Here is a 23,600-nt window from a genome sequence, read left to right as displayed (position 1 = left end):
GAAGGGTAATGGATGGAAAGAATACACTATCGACCACCCATTCAGGGGAGGGGAAACCCGAGGCCAATGACAGCGGCCCACGTCAAGGAACGAAAGGTCTAGTGTGGGAAGGCCGAGGACACGATCTGGAGCGCACAGGCAGGAAGGCACCCACAAGGATGGGTTAGCAGTGGGTACCAATAAGTACTAATGGGGGTTTTATAATAAGCAATGATAATGATAAATCCAGTGAAGGAAGAGCTTTGGTTGGAAGAAGAAGGGAAGAAGGAACAAAAAAGCGAGCGATGATGCTTGATGATGAAGATGACGATGACGATGGAAAAAGAGAAAAGAAAAAGAAGAAAGAAAAGGTTAATTCCTTCCCTCCAAAAGCCCAAAAAACCATTCCTGACACAGCTGGAGTGGAAAATTACCGACAATCCCGCTCTCCGCCCGTCACGACAACTACCGCAAATACCACATACAGTACACTCAGTCATGATGACCTCACTTCACCAATTCTCATTTTTCATTCCGTTTACGGAAGAACCCTAGATTGTGTTACGTGTATTATGGTATATACATATACAAGCCTAAAACAGATCTACACCAGTAGTAAGGTAGTAAATACAGTACATAGCCAAAAGGACATCCATACAAGAACCAATGGTTATAAAATCCAGAAGGAAAAAGAAAAAAAAAAAAAAAAAAAAAAAAAAAAGAAAATAGAAGCAAAGACCCTGTTACAAAGCGTAGAGTTTGAATTCGCGGACAAGAGAGGGTGTCTAATCTGGCTCAAAGACACAATGCAATCTCGAATTGCAAATTATACAATCTTATACACCCGTTTGGCAATAAGAAATGACGCAAAGGCGAACATGATCAGTCCGGCCGTTACTATTCAAGTGTCAGTGAATCAAAATCCGATCAGGAAAGCAGAGGAAGTCCTACTCGACCAGAACCACGTCAAGCTATCTATGTCCTGACCGGGTACCTTGACATTCATCCCCCACATACCACAGATGATATTTAGGGGAAGGACAATGGTTCCTAGTACGGTCAGCTTTCCCAATACATCCGCCGTCTGTTCTTGCCGCTCATTCATGAGAATGTTGATCTGCGCGAGGTAGTTGGAATGGGCGCGGGACAAGAGCCTGGAGGGGGAAAAAGAGGGGTTGTTAGCCATAGGTTCATGGGAAGTATGGGTCGGACATACGTTTCGTAGTAGGTCAAGCTACTTGTCATCGTCATGATATGGTCCTGAATATCCCCCAAGTATAGGCCAATCTCCGATTTCGGTGCCACTTCCCACTGCTCGTTGCAGCGTTTGGCAAAGCCTTTGACAACGTCTGCCTTGTTGCTCAGCAGCCGATACATGCCCATGACTTTCTTCCGACAAACTCCCACCCTTCGAAGTACTTCACCCGGGGCTAATGTAGTTGAAGCTTCACCTCCATCATCTTCTAGCCTATTGTTCTGGCCTGATACCGGCTCTGGAGAGTGCATCTTCATGATCACCCCATCAATCTCATCGACCTCATCCTCGATGGACTGGATCAGCGGACCAAAGACATCCGTGATATCATCAATTATGGCATATGATATCCAATCAGAGCTCAGAATCAAGTAGTCCATTAGTTGACGGATTCGCCGGCGTACATTCGCTGGGTGCGGAGTCTGAGAGAAATGGAAGGACAGGACTCCTTCCCGAAACACAACAACGTACATATTCACTGGCTGCAAATAGTTCTCGCTATTTGGGTCCTGATCAAAGGTTCTGTAGTTGACGAAGTAATAGTTTCGAAACAGCTCAACCTTCTCCCGCGCCTCTTGCATCATGATGTCTTCTGCGGTGAGGGCGTGCACCCCGAAGGCTTTGGCAACCACTCGCATCTCTGCATCTGTAGGGCAAAGCATGTCAAGCCAGAAGGTTGGCCGGGGCCCATACCGCTTTGGTTTCGTCGGCTGCTGCGGCCGTCGAGACGGGGACGCGTTTGCTGACGTGCGCGCTTCGGACACAGCCTCGCTGATGATGGACATACGGGGTTGCTGTTTGAGGCCACTTACAGAATCAGGGCTAATGTGACTGAAGGGTGAAGCCCTGTTCCCATTACCAGTAGTATGGTTGTTGTGGTTTTTATTGTCGAAAACCTCTTCTTCAGGACCATGATCAGAGTCCGTCTCTTCATCAGAAGAGACCTCCAATTCGGGAGGGTTGGGGATGAAAAGCTCGCGAAAACTGCCCCCGGGTTGTACTAGTTCAGAAATTGTTTGAGCGTGTATCGTACTCTGGAACTCTTCGTTGAAGTATGTGAATCGGTAAGGTGCCTCATCTTCCTCGCGTCGCCAAAGTCGATACTGTGGGCGCAGGCGACCCTCGATAAGCACAGGCTCGCTGATCTTTTTTGCCCGAAAGTCACCCGTGCGCTCCTCTTTTTCCTCACGGCTCCATTCCTCCAAAACCGACAAGTCGGGCCATTCTCTCCGCCGCCGCCGCCGCCGCTCACTTTCCCGGGGCGCCCTTGCTGCGTCTTCATCGGCCAGCTCAGACACCTCCTCAGTGGGAAAACAAACATCCTCTTCAACAGGTAGGGTCCGACGCCGAAGAAGGCCTTCTTGCGGAGGACGGTGGCGGGGCGATACGGAAGATGGAGGTGAACTTCGGATCCGGTTGGCGTCGCCTTCAACATCGATTACCATGTCGTGTGATCGGGACATCGATTCCATCCGATTGTCAATGGACTTAGCCAATGAGAAGTCAAAATCGGCCCCCGTCACAACTGCATCGTCATAGCCCATATCAGCCCCAAGTTTCGGTGAAGTTGGCATCGATGGAGGGTTATTGATGTCATAATCGCGGTCCTGTTCAGGAAACCCGGGGCTTGGGATACGACGAGGTGAGCATCGAGACGAACCCGACTGGAAAGATGAGCGCCGTTGGCGAAATGTGAACGGGATTGACTTCGAATCAGTTCCATATCGAGAGGTATTGTGTCTATGAGTAGAGGACGGAGGACGCATCAACGGTGTCCGATCATCCACGGGTGCGGGGTCATCGCTGTCATCATCCATAGCAAAAGCTCTTGTTCCAGACGGTAGATTACGAGCGCCTGCATCATTAGTGCGAGATGTAGTAGACAACGATCCAGGTCGGAAGGATTGCGCGAGTCGGCTGTCTCTGCGCGGCCGCATCATGGGTTGATTCCTGGGCAGTTCCGAATTTAAGTCAGTGACGAGAATAGCGTAGACAAGAGTATCCAAAATAAAATATACCGATGATCCAGCAAAGCTTCACTTTCCAGGCTAGTGTCACTTAAGTCTCTTCCCAGCTTATAGAATGGAAGCGCGCCTCGAGACTTGGTCTCGTCTGCCATCAAAGCCATGTTTTCCACTTCTGGCCGCGGAGTAGTAGGAGGCCCGGCATGAGGATCTTCGGTACTGATGAAAGACTGCCGACGATGACGATGCCTGCGATGCCGATTTTTCTTCCGTTTTGCAGGCTTTCCCGTGGTCGATTTGTTATCGATCTGAGGGTCTTGCGTTGTTTTGGGGGCGAAGGTATCATAGGTAGTGGAACGACAAGTGCCTGGACGTGAGTCGACGGAGCGACCAGCTTGTGGAGAAGATAAACCAGGATTGGATCCCGTTTGAAACACAGCAGACGGAGTGTCAGTCATGCTGATCGAAGGGTGCAATACTCGAGGTATCCACGATGATTGGTAGGCCTATAAGAGCCGGGTATGCTTATCTCCTTAATGGAGCACAGGTCAACCCTAAATTGGGTAATATAGTATCGGAACCAAATACCAGTTCAACGTTTATGCAGCTGTGATAGGACCAGTGTAGCGGGTTCCAGCATTGTCGAGACCAATTCACCGCGACCTGGGCTGAGAAGCAACGATTGGCGAGAATGGCACTAGTGGTGAGATGTGGTGGGACATGGGGAAGTGGATAAGAGCAAGGGCGGACTCCATCAAAGAAACGCCCGTTGGAAGGAAATAGTCGCCTGAGCTGCAGGAGAAAAGACGGTGTCGAAGTGTGTGCGAGTGCGTGGAAAGGGAAGTCAAGGCACAGCCCAGTTTAGTCCGGGAGTCACGTCCAAGGCAGCCTCAGGCCCACGACATGATTCTTCGGTGGGGGTGTAAATATGATGTATGAGGTCAGCACTCCACCTTTTGCCATGATTTATCCCTCTTTTTTTTTTCTTTTTAATTACTCCCGGTATCTAAAACCCAGTTTGAAAACACAGCCGGGTGGAATTATTCATATAAGGTACATAAATACATCAAGATGCTCTCTACCGAGAGTCCTTAAAATAAATGAACAGAGTCGAGGTCATCTCTCATATACATCGAAAGCAGTCATTGTATCCAAAGAGGAAAGAGAAAAAACAGGCCGTAACATCATAAGCTCTAAAAGTAGATGGAGATTTCGACATCGCCATAGTCATCATAGAAACAGAAAGAAAGAAAAGTATAAAAGAATAAAACAAAAATCCCTCACCACAACCTCCAAATTATTTATTACCTGTTCATTTGCGAACCGTATTTGACCCAATAACCCAGCCAATCCATCTTTCGCCCTTGGACGCCTCGAGTGCCATGCCATTGCCATCCCGGAATAAATCAAAAGGAAAAAGAAAGAAAAAAGAAGCATTTTGTTGCACTAATGACCAGTGTTCATCAACAGTGGACGATGTTGATCCATAGTGAGATATGATTGAGTGTGACGCCTCAAATCATATTGCTCATATCCATGGTCGACGACGGAGCAACACTGTGAATCGATCTGGTACCATCCAAGGACATTCGGTCACCACTGAGCATCCTGGCAACCTTTTTATGTGGACGCGCAACGAGTACCTGCGCCGGGCAAACGACAACTTCATCCTCACCCTCGCCTGCATCATTGCCCTTCTTCACCACCAGAGGGAACAGAACAACCCGGACCACCGCATGTTGAGATTCCAATTCCTCATTTGAGGTGGTTTCACCACTGCGCTCATTCATGAGGGATGCATTGAAATAAACTTGTCGTGCAAGATCACCGTTGGTATCGTACTCAGGTTGTAGTGGGGGAAGCATAATGTACTCTGCTAGCTGCGTACGCATTTCGATAGACAAGTTGACAGCGACCCGTAGCACCTTACGCAGGGACTCTAGAAGCTGGGGCTCCACATTATTCGGCGGCGGGAGGAGACGGGATAGCGTCTCAAAGATCTCCAAGGCCACAGCTTCTGTGTCGTTCTCACGCTGCCGGGAGAATGTAGGCCGCTTTGCGAGCAGATTTAGGGTAGTGGCCCGCCAACGATGAACTGCAGCGCGCGGGCCTACCTCAACAAGCTGTTTCTCAAGGGTCTTGAGTTTTTGTCGTTGTTCGCGGTCCATGCCAAAGAGGTAACGAGTGAAGATAAACTCCCAGACCATTGTCATCACCACCGACATAAACACATCGCGCCGACGAACTCGGTCGGAAAGATAAGTATCAGCATCGGAGCCGTCAAGTATGGCATTTTCAAACCTATCTGCAATCTTTTCGTCTTGAATATCGCCAAGCTTGCGGCATCGGCGAAGGTCGGAATGTTTAGAGAAACGCAGCACCCACTGTTGTACATGGCCACAGAGCTTTTGACACGCGGCGTCAAAGTAGTCCTCATCCCGAAAAACCAATACATTATCCTGCATGGACGCTGCGATCTGATGTTGTAGCTCCTTGACTTTGTCCCGGGCGCTCTCTAGATCCTCTCGCAGCCTGCGCAATTCTGCATTTTTCTGGGTCAATGCTGCATCAATCTCTTGCCGTACTCTTTCTTGTATTTCGTTCGACAACTGCTGGTTTTGTAGGCGCAAATCGACTAGTTCACGATTTGACGACGCCCGTATAGTTTGAATCTCGGCAGCATGAGCGAGCGTGATATTATGATTCGTGGCAGCCAGCCCTTCGTTTTCCTCTGTCAATCGGGATACTTCTTTCTGAAGCCATTCTACTGAATTCTTAAGTTGTTCCACTTCAGCTTCCTTGTCTCGTAAGTCGGCACCTCGTTCGTTGAGAGCATGGTCGCTCTTGCGACGAGCAACACTAGCACTGCGGAGCTTGTCCTCCGCAGTCTCCCGAGCAGCAACAAGTAGACGGTTTTCAGAAATGAGTTGGTCTAGGCGAGCCTCAAGTTCTTGTAAATGTTGCATGCTTCGACGGTGCCGGATGCTGGGCGGTCGGCTAGGCGACCGAGGCGAGCTCGGCGTTTCCCCCCAACCCTCCTAAGTGAACGACTATTAGTACATTAAACAACAAGAAAGTCGCCCTTTCCACCAAGATATTTTATATCACTTACGTAAACGTCTGTCATGGCTCGCAGGGGCCGTTTGCCCTTATCGGTGACGGGGTCGTAAGAAGATGAGGAAGCGATTTGCTCAATATCGAGGTCGGAAGGAGGGGGCTGGACAGGTGGCTGGGGGCTGCACGATGATTGGCGGCTGCCCTTCTGTGCTTGGCTCGCTGCCCGCAAATCGCCGCTCGTGCTGCGATCCATCCGCCGAAGTGACCGCTGGGAGTGTGTGCTGTGCACACTTCTGATGCTATCCACACTACTTGGCCTTAGGATGGGCATGCTTTTCTCGGGGGTTCGAATGGGTTCCGTAGGCCATTCGCGATCAATAGAGCGGGTTGAACCACGCTTCCTTATTCTCAGGTCCTGGTCTTCATCTTTGTCAAGTGTAGGCCATGCCTGGCGTGCCAGCGCATTGTCCGTGAATTTTCTGACCGGTGTCTCGGGCCGGGGAAGCACATGTTCTGGCTTCATCTCCAGGCGGGGCGTTCCGCGTCCCTGAACCATGGCTCCACTGAGGTTGCGATCCAATGATTCATGCTCTGCAATGGGTTGTAAAGGAGTACGAGGAGACATTGCGCCTTTTTCTGCCACCGATGGCATCCCAAAGTTCGAAGTTGGTGCTGTGCTACTTGCTTGTGCAATTAGTGTATCTTCTTCTAGGAACTTGGGTCTCAGCGACGGGTTGCATGAATTATGGAGTGACGGACTGCGGCGAAGCTTGGGGAGGGACTCGGCGCTTGCTTGTCGACCTAAACGCATTGAGGCAGATGGTTGCTCATGTATGGGGACTGGCACATAGGAGGGCTCTCGCACAGGGGGGTCTGTCTGCGTGGTTTCAGCTTGTGTATCTTGAGCATCCTCAGGGTCCTTGTGGGTTCCTTCCACTTGTTGAAATGTAATTGGCGCTCGGAGGTCATGAATGGTAGCGCCTTCTGATAGACCTTCTGCCGTAGCAGTAGTTGATTGCCTTTGAGCTGAGAAAGAACTCGCATTATGGCCGTTGTCCTTACCGTCACTGGTAGCGATGGGCGCTTCCGAGACTTGCATCGCATCGCGATTCGCTCCTTGGTCAAGGGTCTCATCCTCAGCCCCATCTTTTACTGACTGTGACGGCTTGGTGGTAATAGGTCGCCGAAATGCCCCTCGCTCCAAGTCAGGAAATATACTAGAGACTTTGTTATGTTTCTGGAGAATCGAGTTAACTTCTTCTAGTACCAGTTTGTCATTAACCAAGCTTCCCATATCATCTAAGGCATGCTCATGGGTCGCTTCTGACTCTGGCTCCCTAACGAGCTCTGTGGATACAGTAGATATATCAACAACAGACTCCGCAGTCTTGGCATTTGCTTCTGGCGTCGCATATATCGCCTCAGAATCTTCTCGCGGCCCCAAATTTGATTTTGCCTTTTTGGCTTCAGCCGGCTCGTCTGGTGCTCTGGTTAGCCCTTCTGGAATAGCAGACTCATCGAAATCGGCAATACCTGGCTCAAACGGGGCCGCGAAAACTTCAGGTGAAGATTGGGGAGTCTCTTCTATAGCATCGACACGTTCTTTCTCCCAATCTATCAATGGCCATTCGTCATCCTTTGCAGACCGCTCGGTTGTCAAGGTTTCGAACTGGCCCTGGGCTTTGGGAGCTTCCACATTTCCCTCTTCACTGACGCTTTCAATTTCTCCTACACCCAGGTCCTCTTTGCTTTCCTTCTTGTTCCTTCCGCATGGCGTTCCGGGAGGAAGGTCTTCCGCTTTAAGCTCTTCAGTCATTGAGCCCCCTGGCTCCTCTGGCCTTGCTCCTAGATCGAACTGAGCCTCCTCGATAGAATCAGTTTGTCCATCTGACGTCGGCTTTTCTGTTTGCTCAGCGATCTGTGACTCAGCATTTTGCCTAAGTCTCCCTTTCTCCTCTGATAAACTCCCAGGTAAGAGCACAGAAGAACCCTGTTGCATATAATATCCCTTAGACTCTTCTGCTGCTCCAAGTTCATCTTCCCCAGGAGCCTGGCTTATTAGTTTTTCCTGGGCGTCAGCGCCTTTACCCTCTTTTCCCAGTAGATCATGCAGTTGTCTCTCTACAATAATTTCTTGCTCGGTCAGGCCCTCGTCAGGAAGCTCTGTCAATATAAGCGCACCTTCATCTTTCGTCGCAGAAGTGACCTCAAATGCCTCCTTCGGTACGTTCGGTTCGCTTTGTGGAGCTGGCATTGCCATAGGCTTTTCTTCAGGCACAAATATGGACTCATCGGCGGGGGCCATTGTTATTGGACCAGCTGTTACCTCAGGGTTGCTTTCAGCATCTGGCTCTCTTGCAGAACTAGGCGGGGCAGCGGCTGAGGTTTCAATCGAGGCTTCCGTTGCTTGTTTTTTCGCCTTCGTTTTTTGGTTTTTCGAATCTTTGCGGCTCAAAGGCTGTGCTGTCTTCTCCCCTTCGGCTGTGCCAGCCACCTCTTTTAATAATTCGTGGCCTAGCTCTTCGCGTACAGTCTCGATGCCAGTTTGCAATGGTTCCCTGTCTTCAGCAAATGACTCGGGCTCGAGGCCGGAGGATTCCACATGCATCAAGTCTACTCTTTCGTTGGTCTCAAAACGTTCAGCGACAGTCTCAACCAGAGCCGGTGTTTTCTCAATTTCAGCTGGTTTTTCGACTGCCCTTCCAACTTCAGCGAAAGCTGTCGTGCTTTCTTTGTCCCCTTCATTGGAGATAATCGGCAACAAGTTTCCGAGTTGGGCCTGCGTCTCGCTTAAGGATTCCGTAGTAGTATCTGGAGCGATGGTCTCTTCTGTAGCACTCTTGCGGATCTCTTCCGGTATTATCGGGGGTTGTGAGACGAGATCTGTCGCAATCTCTTTTTCCATTCCATCACTTTCGGTAGCCGGTTCAACGTTGATCTCTTGCAGCTCCGAGTCTTTCGCTCGGAGCATAACATCTTCGGGTGCTTTGATGGAGTCTAGGTTTGACTCAGCGTTTTCTAGTCGATCACTTGAGGACGCGAAGGCCTGCACTTCCTCGTTGTGCTCGCCAGTTGATTGTTCTCGCTGAAAGTTTTCTGCCTGATGTACTTGGCGTAATTTGTCCTTTTTGTTCTTAGCCTTCTTTGTTGAGCCCATCGCTGCATCAAGCTCCTCAATTTCAGATGTTGAATCGTTACTCAATTTTCTTAGGTCTTGGGGAGATCCAACTTCAGCCGGGGGCAGAACAACCATATCTTCGTTCGGCGCTTGCAGACCACTCGTAGAGTCGTCTACTATCTCAACAGCCGTGAACGGAACTTCAGTGGCCGCATCTTCGTCTCTCTTATTCAGCCCCTCAGTTTCTTGGGCCAGCCTCACACCCCCGGTAGTATCTTGGCCCCTTGTTTCCGAAGTTATGCCCCGCTGGCTCACTAGCTCGTCCTCGTCTGGTGTTGGTACCTCTCCTCTTTCGTTTGCTTTCGCTGCAAAACCTTCAGCGGGTAGCTGCTCCAGAGAAATCCTGACTACCCCGCTAGTTGCCTCCTGCTCGTCCATTAAAGGAAGATCTCTGGTCCCTACCTCGATTTCCTCAGCGAATTTGACTATTCCGGAGACAGTTCCCGTTTCGGCTTCGATATTCTCAGGTGCGGGTTGGGGAGGAGAATCGAAGGGAGTCGCTTGTTGTTGATCTACCTGCGAAGATACCATGTGATCAGTCCAAAACAGATTCTTATCGTTCTCGCCGTGGGACTCGGTGCCGTGGGACTGATTTTCTTTACCGTCATCTTCAGCAGGCGGGGTTGCATCGACCGATGGGTCTGAGGGTTTTATTTCAGCAGACACTTGGGTTTCGTTTGTATCATGAGTGGCATCTTCAGCAGAAGTGGCATCCGCATTTGTCAAGTGGTCTTGAGCCTTTTCTTCTTGTGCGGCGGTGAAGGTAGCGTTATCAGTGTCGAGGCTTTTTGACTGGCGCTTTTTCTCCCTCTTTTTTGCCTTTCTCCTTTCTTTTGCCGACATGCCAAGGAGGCTGTTATCTTGCGGCTTTTGAGGCTGCTCCCTTACCTCCTCTGCAGTTCCTTCTGGCTCCTTTGCCAAGTTAGCTTCTGCTTGTTCAGCTTCAGCTTGCGTATCTTCGGCGTTTGGCTCCGGTGAAACATCTGGCATTTCGCTCGAGGCTTCGGGAGACTTTGTGACATTGTCCAACTCGGAAACACGTTCGATTACCTCCGGAGCTGCAGGTTGGTTAACCTCCCCAATCTGCACTAATGTCTGTGCAGCGCTTGGTTCAGGTGTAACAGAAGACTCGCTTTCATTCAATTCTTGGGTTTTGCGTTTCTTCTTCTTCTTTTTGTCCTTTTTTGACGTGGAAGGGGCAATCTCTTGTTCAACCTCTTCAAGTACCTCAGTAGGCTCCTGCGTAGAGGGTGTCTCTGGAATCGAGACTTTTAGATTAGACATGACTTCACTTTGATCGCTAGTTCCTATGGCAGCCGGAGCACCTGTATCCGGCTCTTCTTCCTTATCCTTAGGGGTCTCAGACACTTGGGTGTCAACTTTGGTATTATCTTCTGGTTGGGGAGCCGTGGCATTATCTGCTAGCTCTTCCGCCGCTGAGAACGCTTGAGTCATGGGGTCAGGGGCAATGGCCCCTCTTCCAGGAAGGGGGCTCATATACAGCTGAGTGGCTTGTTCGTCTTGTAGTGCGACCTCCTCTGTTGACTTTGAATCACTCGACCCGAGTGTGGTAGTGGAAACGTCCTCAGGTAAAACCACAGATATTTCTGTCTCCTGTGATCTTTCGTTAGTAGTACTACCAACATCTTCCTGGCTTGTCTGAGTAAGGGTGCATTCTTCAGTTATTTGCTCATCTCTTGGTTCTAGAGATTTGCTAGCTTCACCAACTTGCTCAGTAGATTCCGTTACTTCGGTATTTTTGGATGACTGTACAGAAGCATCCTCTTCATTAGTTGCGAAAGAAACTAATTTGCGCTTCTTTTTATCCTTCTTCGCCTTTTTCTTCGAGGTTGACGTTCGGGAATCCACTGTAGGTTCAGGTTCTACAGGCCTTGTAGGCTCCGCCTCTTCTGCAACCGTAGTGGGCTCATCCTCTTTTGCTTCCGAATGTTGCACAGGCTGTTCTGAAGGAACGTTTCGTGGTTGTTCTGCATCATCATCATCACCAAATAGAGAACATTGATGTTGTCCAGAGATATCAACCGAATCCGAACGCGCACCAGCAGGCTCTTCGGTAGTCTCTTCCTGTATGGCGGCAGGTCGATCCTCTTCCAAGGAGAATGACTGCTGTTTCTTTTTCTTTTTGTTCTTCTTCGACTTCTTAGGGGTGAAAGGTTCAGCAGGGTCGCCATCTGCATTTTGTGAAGTAACTTTAGTAGTAGAGACCTCATCACTTTTGCCCTGCTCAGACGAGGCTTTCTCGCCAAATGCCTCGCCTTGAGGTTGCCTCCGGGTTGCCTCCACATTCGTGGTTGGTACAACATTCGCAATGTCATCTACAGGCTCTATCTCATCTTGACTTTCGCTCACGGCCTCTTCCTTGACGCTTGCTGTTTCCACTGTATACTGTTCCTCAGCAGGCTCAGCGGCGACATTTAGTTTTTCTTCGTTCGCACGGGTAGCTTCCAAGATTGATGGTGCAGCCTCGGTATGTTGTGCTTGGCTCAGATCTACATCTGCTACTTCAGTTGCTGCAATATCGGAAATGTCACCGGGTACATCCTTAGGCTCTTGCTGCGCAGGCTCTTGGCCTTTCTCATTAAACCCGTTGTTTGACACAATGTTGGGTTCCGTATCCGCCATTGTTTCAAGTCCAGATTGTTCATTCACCAGTTTATCCGTATCGGTTGGCTCCTTGATTGAAGCAGGGTGATCCTCAGGTTCTTGAGCGGGCGCTGATTTACCCAGATTTGAATCACGTTCCAGAGAATCATCTGCTGGGCTCAAGACAACTCCTGGCTCAAGAGTTGATGGCTCATTTAGGGGCACAGATTTGCGCTGTTTTTTCTTTTCTTTCTTGGCCTTCTTCTTTTGAGCAGCAGTCAGTGCGGATGCTGGTTTTGGCGAAACTGTGTCTCCCGCAGCTTCAGGGATGTCCACGGGCTTTTTGTTCCCAATATTCTCCCTTTGATCTACTGCTTGACCGTGGATGAGAGAAGGCTCTTCAGCAAGAAAGCTTGTGTTCGTAGTTGCAACTTCAACGCCCGACGGAAGTTCGGCAGCTAATAGATCTGTGTCAGGTGTAGACTGCAAGCTTGGTTCATCGTTCTTGTTCTTGCCTGCCGGTATTGTCTCCCCCGCTTCATGTTCGGGATCATATACAAGATCGCTTAGCACATGCTCAGGCATATGTGGTGGATTAACATTGGTTTCAGCCGGATTCTCCACAAGTGCAATTGGCTCCTTTTCGGCTGTTGGGATAGCGTCTTCTTCAATCGCTGTGGTTTCCTGTAGCGTCGTATCATCCGTTGGTTGCACCACACCGCTTGTGTCTGACAGTAGAATCTCAGCAATAAGTCCCTCGGCGGAGAGTGGAGGCTGGGGCTGGGTCTCAGCAGGGGAATCCGACAAAGATATTGATTTTCGATTCTTCTTGTTCTTTTTGCCCTTCTTTTTTGGCTGCTCCTCCGGAGTCTCCTCTAAATTGGGTGTCAGGACCATTTCCGCCGAGCTAGCAACTTCAGACTTGATCTGCGTATCTGCAGCGACCTCCCGCGTGCTCTCGGACGGAATGTTCACGGTAACTTCATTTTTACCGTCCTGGGCTTTCCCAGGCTGCCTGGCTTCTGGCCCTTCGTTGGGAGGCACAGTAGGCTGGGCTTCTGTCAGGGGCGTGACTCCTTCAGAAGCCACGGCCGGGGGAGCATCCTCTGATTCCTTCTCCAGTCCCGGGTCCGTAGCACTATTCCGCAAGTTTTTCTTCTTTTTCTTCTTGCTGTTTTTCCGCGGCAAGAAAATCTCAGTTTCTACGTTGGCAGCGTCAGTTCTTTGTGCTTGTTCGCTAGCTTCTGCAATCATAGGTGCTAGGCTAGGAGTTGTTGAATCGACAGGCGCAGGAGCACCCTGCAACTGCTGTTGTTCTAGTGATACCTTTCCAGAACCTAGTTCCGTTGGAGCTTCTGCTTCTTCTGGGACATGTCGCTCGTCCTCCAGTTGTGCTACCTCGGGTTTAGAATCAACCGAGGCAGGCAGAATTGTACTCGTCTCGGTGCTCAGTCCCTCATGTAAATTTGCCGCAAGACCAATTTCACTCCTATGAATATCCGGAGACCCAGCCCCCATATTCTGCTCTGGTACTGCAGCGCTAGATTCGTTGGACCCATATACAGCTCCAGGCGGTTTTTCTTGCGTGGGAACATGTTCTCCTGGCGAGCCTTGTAATTCTGGCTGTAGGTGCTCTTTGTCTTGTTCCTCAAGCTCGGCTAAGTGTTCAACAGGCTTTTCGGGCTGCACAACGTCCTGCTGGCTAGACTCGACTAACCTCTCCACGCTTTCAACTCCTTTCGTTGTAGGATGCCCCGAATCTTCAGCAATATAGGAAATCTCTTCCTTGGGAGTCGGTAAATCCTCTTTGAAAGATGTGGAGTCTTCGATGGTATCTTTCTGAGGCTTTTTAGTTGTTTGCGTAGTAGAAACCTCTGGAGCAACTTCACTGGATGTCACAACTCCTAGTCTACTCGGCCTTTCAACGCTCTCATCTCCAGCTGAGCCCCTGCTTTCCCTTCTGTTCTTTTCATACTTTAAGTTCCTAGAGATGTCTGTGTCGTCGGGCGCTTCTCCTGCAGAAGATGCTGGTTTTGCGTCGGAATCTGGCATCTTGCCAGACGCTACGTCGTCCTCGTGAGCTTCTTCCGTCCTGGGCATATGCATAGGAGCCACCTGCTCCGGCGTGTTAGCATCGATAACAATAGGAGCATCTTCAGTTTTGAAGGTCCCCACAACAGGCCCCTGTCCAGGAATCATGGTAGCCTCGGGCATCTGCGCCTCACGTGTCACCCCTGTTTCTAAGGCTTCCGAACCGGGAATTTGTCCAGTAGTAGAAGTGTGTGCGGTTAGGAGAGAGTTGTCTGACTGTGTTGGGTCCAAAACAGGGTTCTCTTTAGACGGATCTGTGGGTGAATCTGGGTCGAGGACGTTCTGCAAATCTCCAACCTGCATAACAGGATCCTGCTCATTGGTCAGACTCCTCTCAAATGTATGCACATCCACTTTTTCTTTGCTTTTGAAGGTCTCCGCAACAGGCTCTTGTGTGTTAGCTGCCTCGTCTGTGTTTGAGAGGTCTACAACAGGTTCTTCCTCGACTGCTGAGATTTCATTGCCCCTTGGTGCGGCATCCTGCTCAGTTGAAAGTTCTCTTTCAGCTATTGTCTCATGCATTGTCTCAACATATCCCGGGGTCAAAGGTGATACTGTAGCTGTAGCTGGAGAATCCTGGGCCGGCGGTGTACTGTCTTCATTCAGATTCACGCTCTTGTGTTGTCTCCTCCGGTCTTTCTTATTCTTTTTGGATAAGCCTGGAGAACTAACATCTCCTGCTAATTCTTCAAAGGGCGGTTGAACTGCTTCTTCGGCAACCCTGCCCACGTTCCCGGTTATTGGCTCGGGTGATTCTTCGGTCGCTGATTGATCGACAGGGAAATTTTGTTTTCCTTCATCGAGAAAAACATCGCTGGCACCAGAGAAGTTTGGATCAGATTTCGGGCTGATCTTAGCGTCCTCAAATGGCTCGTTGTCGTTCTTAGTTGCAAGGTTATTTACGTCCGGTATAGACTTTTGTGCAGGTTGCGCCTCTTGTAGCGGCCTCCATCCATCTGCTATAGGATCTACTCCTGCCTTTGCCTCTTCGGAAATTCCAGCGTGTAACGATTCGTCAGAGAATTCATGTTTCTCATCTGCGGGTCCCATAGCAGCTGCAGTTGCAACATTTACAATGTCAGAAAACCCAGATTTTGCATCTCGAGCAGAAATGTCCTTTCTAACATTCTCTGGCTCGGTTGTTGAGAGCTGGACATCCGGAAGTACCGGGATAGCCTCATCCGCTAAGCTCCGGGAAGCTGGTTCATGAGACGTTGGAGCTTCATCTGATTCGTTATCAGCTCCTGTGGACTTTGTGGAGTTCCCCTTGTCATATTGCTGAAGATCCAGGGGACCCGCTCCCACTACCTTAGCAATAGGTGTACCGACAGATCCGGAGAGGGTCGGGGCTTCAATGTCTGGCACCGCCTGAGATTGAGTCGGGCGTGGTTCTGCGGCGTCTGAGGCATGAAATTGTAAGATTTCAGGAGTAGAAGGTCGAGATACAGGTAGAGGTGGAAGGCTATCAAGGTTGCGCTCTAGCCTGCCGTCGTTTCTCACGTCGACCGCAGAGCCCTCGACAGAAGGAAGAGCATCCATTGTTGGAGAAGAGGGCAGCTCTGCATATGTACTTGGATCCTGGAGAAGCTCAGAAGGTGAATGGAACTCGTATTTTGGCTTTTCCTTCCGAATTGTGGGATGAGCGTTTCCTTGCCCGAAACTTGCGGCAGTAGGTGTCGCTTCTTCAGAACCAACCCCGTCATGCTGAGACTTGTCCTCATGGTACGGAGTAGACAAAACATCAACATCAACAGACTGCTGGTTTTCACGCATGTCTTGGCGGAAGTCTAGTTTTTCCCAACTTTTCTCACCTTGCAGACATGCAAGATCCTCGGCGGAAGCATTTGCTGATGATGTCTTACTTGATGGTAAAGAAGGTAACGGCTCGTCAGGCTGAGGTTCCACCTTGTTACCATGGCGTTCTACAAGCCACAGGGGCCGCATCTCTCTAGACTTGATGAATTCTCCAGAAGCTGGACGGCGAGCGCGCCCTGTTGGGGAGCCAGGAGATGACATTGCAGGAGAGCTGGCTGACAGCGAACGATGGGCCCGTGGTGACGTGGATGGGGGTCGACGAAAGTGCAAAGGAACGGCGGTAGGGGACTCTGCCGGTCGTACTCCGGATGGCCGCCGTGATTCTTGACCCTGGTTTTCTTTCTCTGACCCAGCCAGCTCAGGTGATGTTGGTCTACTCTGGGACTTAGGGCTTAGGTCAATAGTTCTTCCCGATGCAGGAGGGGATGCCGAACGACTCCGTGGTCGCTGTTCGAAAACATTTATTCCCAATCCTCTAAGTCCTGCATCCACCGAGGAAAAACGCCCCGAAGCACCTTCATAATCATTGTTGCCTACCTGAGTGGGCATTTCGGGGCGTTCAGCTAAAAAAGACGCCTGGGCGTCTCTGTCTTGCGATAAAGTCCGGTCCTGTGTACAAAGAAAATAAAAGAAGACGGCCATTTAGTACATGTGTCATATACCTTGCTTAAAATCAAATATAGGAATAGACAGGGTAAATCACGGTTTACGAGTAACGAAAACAACTAAGACCATACCTTCTCGCGCTCCATCGTACCAGAGTCCATTGATCCTCCGTGCTTTTGTCGCCGCCTTTCATCCCTTCGCTGCCGTCTAGACTCTTCAGAAAGCCTGGGCCCAACCTCGGATTGGGCCTCCCGAGATCGAGGGTTATCGGAAGATGATGACCTCTTGCTTGTTACCGACTCGGGGGCTCTGGGTCCAAACAAGTTACTCAGAAGCCCACCCATCGTCTTCTCTTTTGCCTTTTCTTCCGTACTCCTGCGTCCATCATTGGCCTCTTCAACTCTAGCTGGGGAGGATGTGACAGAGATGGAGTCATCAAAAGCATCACTATCTCGTTTAGAGCGTCTCTTCCTTCGCTTCTTCTTTCCTTCCGTAGAGCCTTCTTGGACAGTAGGCGATGTGGCCGTATCAGTCACGTTGAATTCGTTACTATCTTTCCTATGCCCTTCCACTCTCGTTGGAGACTGACGGCCATGGGGTATAGAAGCGGAGACGCTTGACCTTGAATCATCCTGGACTAATTCTTGTGCGTTCTCATGTAGATTCTGTGGTCTAAATAAGTCTTCCGGCTCAAAACTACCAGGCATATCGAAAGCTTTGCCTGGAGTTAACTTGGACCCAGCACGTCGATCAGGAAAGCCCAAGGTTTGTTGGTCATCTTTCAGTTCTTCGACGGCCGTTCCAGAAGATTCCCCTGGATCGGATTTTTTATTTCCGGTGAGCTGCCGTATCACTTCTTGAGCAATCGATGATGGATACTGAACCTCGTAAGCTGCTCTATTACTCTCGCCAACAGACTCAGGTTCAGAGTAAAGCGGTCCGTTCTCAATGTATTTCTCTAGCAGCGGTTGTCTCGCTCCATCATCGGATGCTACTGCCTCACCTTCGACATATCCATGAGGTGTCTCTGATGGAGAGACCAGCTTCTCTCTAATGTCCGATACAAGCGATGGACCAAATCCTGCGGCTGCGGTTGCTGCAGCCACAGTTGCTGCGAAGTCAATATCAGCACCATGATCACTTGTGACACCCTTGGACGAATCAACTGGAATAGCCGGTATATCTCGAGTAAATTCGCTATCAATATGTTTGACTTGCGCTTGGTGTGTCACAACATCTTGGTCAGTAGGATCAAACTCCGAGGATGTAGACGGGACTTCGTATTCGTGCGTTTCATGCTCACCCCAAGACACGCGGGAGCTGGTTGTTGGCCTTTTTGATGATGTTCTAGCATCTTCATACACCCTTGGCGCCGAGGGAGTCGGGGAGGTAGTATCTCTGACAGAGCCACTCTGGCTTTGAGGTGGCGTGGGCTCGATAAGCTTAAGTTCTGGAACTGGCCATGGTAGGCCGCGATACTCTGGATACGTCGCCTCGGTCGCCTTGCCCCTTTCACTCGCAAATTCCTCTTCTATAATTGTTGGTACTGAAGTAGGCTCGTGTCGCGCATGCGCGTCAGAGCTATGCCGCAACTCCTCGGGAGCAAAAAATTGTGCATAGTCATCGTAAACTGGCTTCTTGCGCGAAACATCACGAAATACAGAGGTCTTAATATGCTCCTCCTGATGAGTCGAGCTCGGGTACTGGTCTATATCTTCATAGGCACGCTCGGACATAGGAAGACGGGACGATATAGAATCAGAGCCAGAAATACGACGTCGTTCTGCACGACGCTTCTCCGAGCGCTCGTAATGGCGTCTCTGACTTGATTCGGAGGAGCCACTATTAGAAAGCACCGTAGCTGCAGCTGTAGCACCCATCGCGCCGGTTGCGGCTGCGCCAACCCACGATTTTGAGTCTTTGTCCCTTCGAAGATCTCGACCATATTGTTCCCGGTCACCATATTCAGGATCTCGATACTCCCCGTAATAGCGTCTTGACCTGCGTTCATCCTCATGGGGCGCCATTTCACCCTCCCTGTCAATTAGTTGAACTCCCTCTTGGAGCTCGGTATCACGCTTGAGGCGCTCAAGCCGATCTGCACGTCGCTCTTTCTCTACTTGTTCCCTCGTGAGATCAAATTGTACGGATGCCTGGTCTTTCACGGTAGAGCGGCGCTTCACGCTGGTCATCAATGCACTCTCTAATGATTCCATGTGGAATACAGGTGAGGAGTCACTTCGATGAGGGGGTCGGCTCACTTTCGGTTGAACTTCCGAGTCGGGGTAAGCCGGAATTTGATGTGTCCTCGGACTAACTCGTGAAGACTGAGGCTGGTATCCATAGCGTGCAAAAGTACTGTCAAATGACGGGGGCCCGGATGGTGCTGTGTAGGAATGAATTGTCTCCCCTTGAGAAGTATAAACAGCCTGAGAGACCGGTGTCACCGGCTGGGGCTGTTGAAGAGGGATGGGTCCTGGGCGAATTAGAGCTGGCTGGGAGGGGAAAGATGATATATTGATAGCGTCAAAGCGCGAAGGGTCGCTTGTAGGCACAGGAGCCACATGTCGAAGGCTTCCTTTACCACTTCCGGTGTCCTCGTTGATGATTTTCCCTTCCCGGTTATAACCTGCAGCTAATGCAGCTGTTCCTAAAGCCCCTGTCGCTACAGCAGCGCCAGTAGGAAAACGACCCTCCGGTGCATTCGATTTATCTCCCTTCTGCTTTTTGCCTTTTCTGTTGCCCCATCTCCAGCCCCACAACGATGTACCAGACTCAGAAGATTGCGAGCTATGGCTGCCAAACAGACCACTGCCTCCGAAGGCAAGGGCTGAACTAACACTGGATGAGGACTGGTCGCCTGAGTCAACGTCCTCCCAAGCATCGTCACTGTTTGCAGGTGACGTATAGTCTCGGTGAGCGGGTTTTGGTTCTTTCCTAGCGAACATCTCGCCCGTTCGTCGACTCCGGTGGTGAGCCGAAGCAGCTATGGCTGTTGCTGCCGCTCCTAGTCCTAGCAGCGCCGCATCCACATCCCGACGATCCTTTCTTTTGCTCAGTTTTTTAGATTTGTCTGATGATCTCTTTGTATAACCACTTCCAAATGCTAGGTCGGCATCTAGGGAGGATGAGGATGAGTTGTTGAAAGAAAAGATACTTCTTCGCTTCTTTGCCGGCCGTTTTTTGCGATTCTCAGAAGAGATTGTGAAAAACGAGCTCAAGCCACCACCCACAAATTTCCGAGCTGGTCTAGGGGTATCAAGAAAAGATGAATCGGACGATGAGGATTTCCGGCTTTTGGTCTTCCGAGGCGACCGGCTGCGACTGCGGCTGCTGCTTCGGTGGCGTGATTGATTTCCTGTCGCAGCTGCTGAGCCAATTGCAGCTCCCAAAGCTGCATCTCGAAGTGCAGCATGTTTCTTAGATCTCGACGAAGATCGGGACGTCGAACGCGACCGCTGTCGAGTTTCTTCGTGATTTCCCGTGGTAAAATTTTCATAGGAGCGGCGGTGAGAGTGCCTGTAGACTCCACGGGATGTCCGACTTCGCTGCTCGAGCGCTGATAAGCTCTCACTATCATGTGACGAGCCTGGAACTCGACCAGATCGGACGTTATAGGTATCCTCAAAGTCTTTATTGCTAAAGAGCGACTTGACTGTATATCCAGCAAGCATCCCAGGCAGCCATGACTTTGTAGAGGTCTTCTTGCGATATCGACTTTCGTCATCTGAGGATGAGTAACGACTAGCCTTATCCACTCGGGAGCCAGTGCTATAGCGGTCATTGGACAGACGTTGGGGTTTATAGACATGTTTCCTAGGTGCGTCGCGAGAGGAGGTGCCAGGTTCGAAACAGTACTTGCAAACCCCAATGGTTTCAGTATAATCTTCAAACATACCGACACCTTCTGGATCACGCCAGAAATCAATGAATCTGTCCAGGGGGCCGCGTTGGCGTTGCTGGAAAGCCAACCCTCCGGACTGAAAAGGGGCCCCGTGGTAGAGAGCTGCATGATGAGGATGCGATGGATGGGCAGCATACGCTCCTGCTTCCTCGGCATCGGCGGGATAGAGGGGTGTGTTGGGCTGATGAGGGTACATAGATGGACCAACGTATCCAACACCATTCGCGGAAGCCTCCTCGTAATTCTGGTTGTTGTATTGAGAGGTATGTTCTACACCCAGAGAGGACTGGTGGTGGTGGTTCAGCATGTAACCTGCAGCTGCACCCATTGCTGCCGCACCAACAGTTGCGCCTGTAACATGACTATTAGGGGGTTTTTGTGTGTCAGTACCGGCAGTCGGGTCAACCGTCGGTTCAACTGGCAAGGGATGGGCCCCAGAGCCCACATCCTCTTGAGGGCTTCCTCCCCCGTTATGCGTAGTGGCGTTTGTGGCAGGCCCTGGAACCCCTGTAGTTTGTATGGCGGGTCTGGGAGGCTTAGATGTTGGCTCCGAAGGGGGTTTATTTGGTTGCTCGGGCGCTTGGCCCTCTAAGTTGGCGTCATCGGTATAGTAGTCAGCCGCAGCGCCGAGTTGTCCCATACTACTAGGTTCTGGCGGCGGGTTAGCACTTGGTGATGCTGGCATCAAGTGCGCTTGACTGTTGGGGATAACCGCTGGGGGTTTAGGCCGAACTCCAGGCTGTTGCGCGACCGATTGCCCTTGGTCGCCATAGTAATCGGCTGCTTCGCCTGCAGGGTTTGGTGGTCGGTAGGGTTCAGCAACGAAGGCCGGAAACTGTCCCGGGAATTGCTGCTGTACGTGAGGGTCGTAGACACCTGGTGCATTGGGCGAGCCTGGTATAGATGTGACTGGGGGTGTATTATGGATTGGCGGGGGAAATTGGGGATGGTCCGAAGATTCCATCTCTGGGGCATCAGCACCAGAAACGATCACACCTTGCGATGTGTGCCATTCGCCCGATTGGGTACGTCGTCTCTCTCGACAAATATTTTCACGATCTCCTTCGCTTACTTCATCCGTGTTGTTGTCGCGTTCACGGGTTCGTTCAAGACTCGGCGATCGGGCTCGATTCCGTCTACGTCGGGGCTTGTCTTCGCTACCATCGCTATCTGGGTAGCGATCGCGACGTCCACTATCGTCGGTATCTCTGCGCTTTGGTGCTCGTTCAATAACATTCCGATCGAATTCACCCAGTTCTGCCGTCGTATAGCTCGAGGCAACGGAATCGCCTGCCGCACTGGGCGCATAACGCTTGCTGCGGTTGCCAGATGATGAATAGGCGGACAGATCACCCAAGCCACGATCCCGGTCGTCACCCCGAGAGGGCTTGCGGCTCACTGTTGAGGGAGCTTTGGGATCTGTTCTGCGACGGCTGTTGCTTTTAGAACTAGAGCTGCTGCGGGCATCGGACGAACGGCCCCCGGCCAGAAAGGCCTTAAACATGGTGGGCAAAGAGCGATCAAGGCGACGCCCTAGAAAGTCAGGCAACCATGTGGAATATGGGTTGTTGCCGCTACCGAATTTCAAAAGAGGTGAGTGGTTTCCGGAGAGAATACGAAAACCAAGTCGAGTTCAGAGATTGTGATGATAATAGGGAGTGAAGAGGTATTAGCGGGAAAAGCGAAAACGGATTAGAAGAGTTCAAATAAGAGAGATAACCGTATGGGTAAGAAGGACAGGTATTGATAACTCGGGAAGTTCAGCCGAGTTGTTTTTGCGACGGAAGAATAGTAAACATTGGCGCAGGTGAACCGTGGTTCTTTTTTTTTTTCTTCCTTCCCGGAGGTTGGAGGAGGGCCCCAGCTCAGCTTTAGCGGAGGCGAGGACCTTGGTCAGCAATCTAGGTTTGGTTGCTCCAGACAATCGTGCCGCTAGGGCGATCGAGAGGACTTAGCGCGAGGATGGGGCGATTGTTCGGACCTGATGAGATAGAGGGAAAGAAGTATGATGCAGATGAAAGGAATGCGGGGGTGCTTATGATGTAGGAGATCAAACTGAGTTTAAACTTAGGATGACTGGAGAATGCTTTCCCTCGACTATCGGGGGATAAAAAGCTGAGGAATGCAGAGAAGGTTTAGTTGGAAATGGAATCGCGGTGAGGTGTGGGTGCAGGTGCACGTGCGGGATAGGTCGATGCACAAAAAAGAAAACAGAGATGGCTGGGACCACAATGCGGACAATATATTATAATTATGGGACACTCTCGGGGTGCCATAATTAGAAACTAAGATAAAGTACGGAGTAGTACCTGCATGTCTTAGCATCCAAAATCCCCAGCCTCTTCCAAGGCACCACCTAGCAAGTAGATACTAATATAGTAGTACTACGTATAGTATATTTTGCTGGTTCAACCCCGCCGGTTAACGTGGTACGAGACGATTACGGGACCTTGGTTGAATGGGTGCCCGAGGCACCATTTGCTTATAAAATCGGGTCGGATCGAATAAGCTTAGTGCCAATTTCCATGGAACAAGCCCATTCTTATCACAACTTAGACTTCCTATTCTTTTTCTCCCATGTGAGAGACAGACCACACCTCCTAGCACAATTTCATTCATTTGAATCATCCATAACATACAATTCTACATCAAGCACATCGTGGACTCTGGATAACCGCTCGCTAGAAAGTATCTTTCTTGGGTTAAGGTGTCGAGGGCACGAATAGCTGATATCAGTCAAGATTCGCATATATCCACTCATCATATACTAGAGCTGAGACCGTGCCATGAATGCAACATCCCAAGTAGAAAAGGGCAACCATGCCAGGCCCTCTTCCCATCGATTCAACCAGCATGCGCCATTGACCTAGAAAACTCCCATCATCCCAACAAGCAATGTTAACAGAAGTAACCAACATTTTAATACCATAGGCAACTGCCTCCTGACCTGTAAGATGCACTATGCAGTACTCCATTTGAACTTCCAGAATGTATTGTATGCGGAGGCCATCCTCCGAGATCCGCTAGAAATGCAATGAAAGATCCCTCCCGTGCCCAATTCCTGCTTCGATTCGCAGGTGCAGTCGACGCCGACCGAAACCTCAAGAACCTAAAGAGAGCCAAAAAAAAAAAAAAAAAAAAAAAAAA

At 50.4% G+C, this 23,600-nt stretch overlaps 4 protein-coding genes across 4 annotated transcripts; all 4 read right to left on the bottom strand.

Moving 5' to 3' along the window:
• Positions 1-699: 699 nt before the first annotated feature.
• Positions 700-4,047, bottom strand: BDW43DRAFT_281473 (magnesium transporter CorA family protein). The gene is made up of 4 exons (XM_032042502.1): positions 3,253-4,047; positions 1,196-3,184; positions 931-1,133; positions 700-876 (listed from the first exon to the last, which is right to left on the bottom strand). The coding sequence occupies exons 1-4, from the start codon at positions 3,654-3,656 to the stop codon at positions 806-808; spliced, it is 2,667 nt and encodes an 888-aa protein (XP_031898565.1). The 5' UTR covers positions 3,657-4,047; the 3' UTR covers positions 700-805.
• A 100-nt stretch (positions 4,048-4,147) lies between these two features.
• BDW43DRAFT_281462 (uncharacterized protein) lies at positions 4,148-6,332 on the bottom strand. Its single transcript, XM_032042501.1, has one exon. The coding sequence runs from the start codon at positions 6,162-6,164 to the stop codon at positions 4,713-4,715; it is 1,452 nt and encodes a 483-aa protein (XP_031898564.1). The 5' UTR covers positions 6,165-6,332; the 3' UTR covers positions 4,148-4,712.
• Positions 6,333-7,305: 973 nt separating this feature from the next.
• On the bottom strand, positions 7,306-22,253 carry lah (involucrin repeat protein). The gene is made up of 4 exons (XM_032038197.1): positions 16,681-22,253; positions 7,789-16,552; positions 7,511-7,734; positions 7,306-7,449 (listed from the first exon to the last, which is right to left on the bottom strand). The coding sequence occupies exons 1-4, from the start codon at positions 21,955-21,957 to the stop codon at positions 7,405-7,407; spliced, it is 14,310 nt and encodes a 4,769-aa protein (XP_031898563.1). The 5' UTR covers positions 21,958-22,253; the 3' UTR covers positions 7,306-7,404.
• An 816-nt stretch (positions 22,254-23,069) lies between these two features.
• On the bottom strand, positions 23,070-23,583 carry BDW43DRAFT_281452 (uncharacterized protein). The gene has a single exon (XM_032042500.1). It carries the CDS (start codon positions 23,426-23,428, stop codon positions 23,186-23,188), a length of 243 nt encoding a protein of 80 aa, XP_031898562.1. The 5' UTR covers positions 23,429-23,583; the 3' UTR covers positions 23,070-23,185.
• Between the last annotated feature and the right edge of the window lie 17 nt (positions 23,584-23,600).

This window comes from Aspergillus alliaceus, assembly GCF_009176365.1.
Source record: "Aspergillus alliaceus strain CBS 536.65 unplaced genomic scaffold BDW43scaffold_32, whole genome shotgun sequence".
NCBI classification, from domain to species: domain Eukaryota; kingdom Fungi; phylum Ascomycota; class Eurotiomycetes; order Eurotiales; family Aspergillaceae; genus Aspergillus; species Aspergillus alliaceus.
The sequence above is the reverse complement of the archived record's forward strand: the minus strand, read 5'-3'. Positions and strand labels throughout refer to the sequence as shown.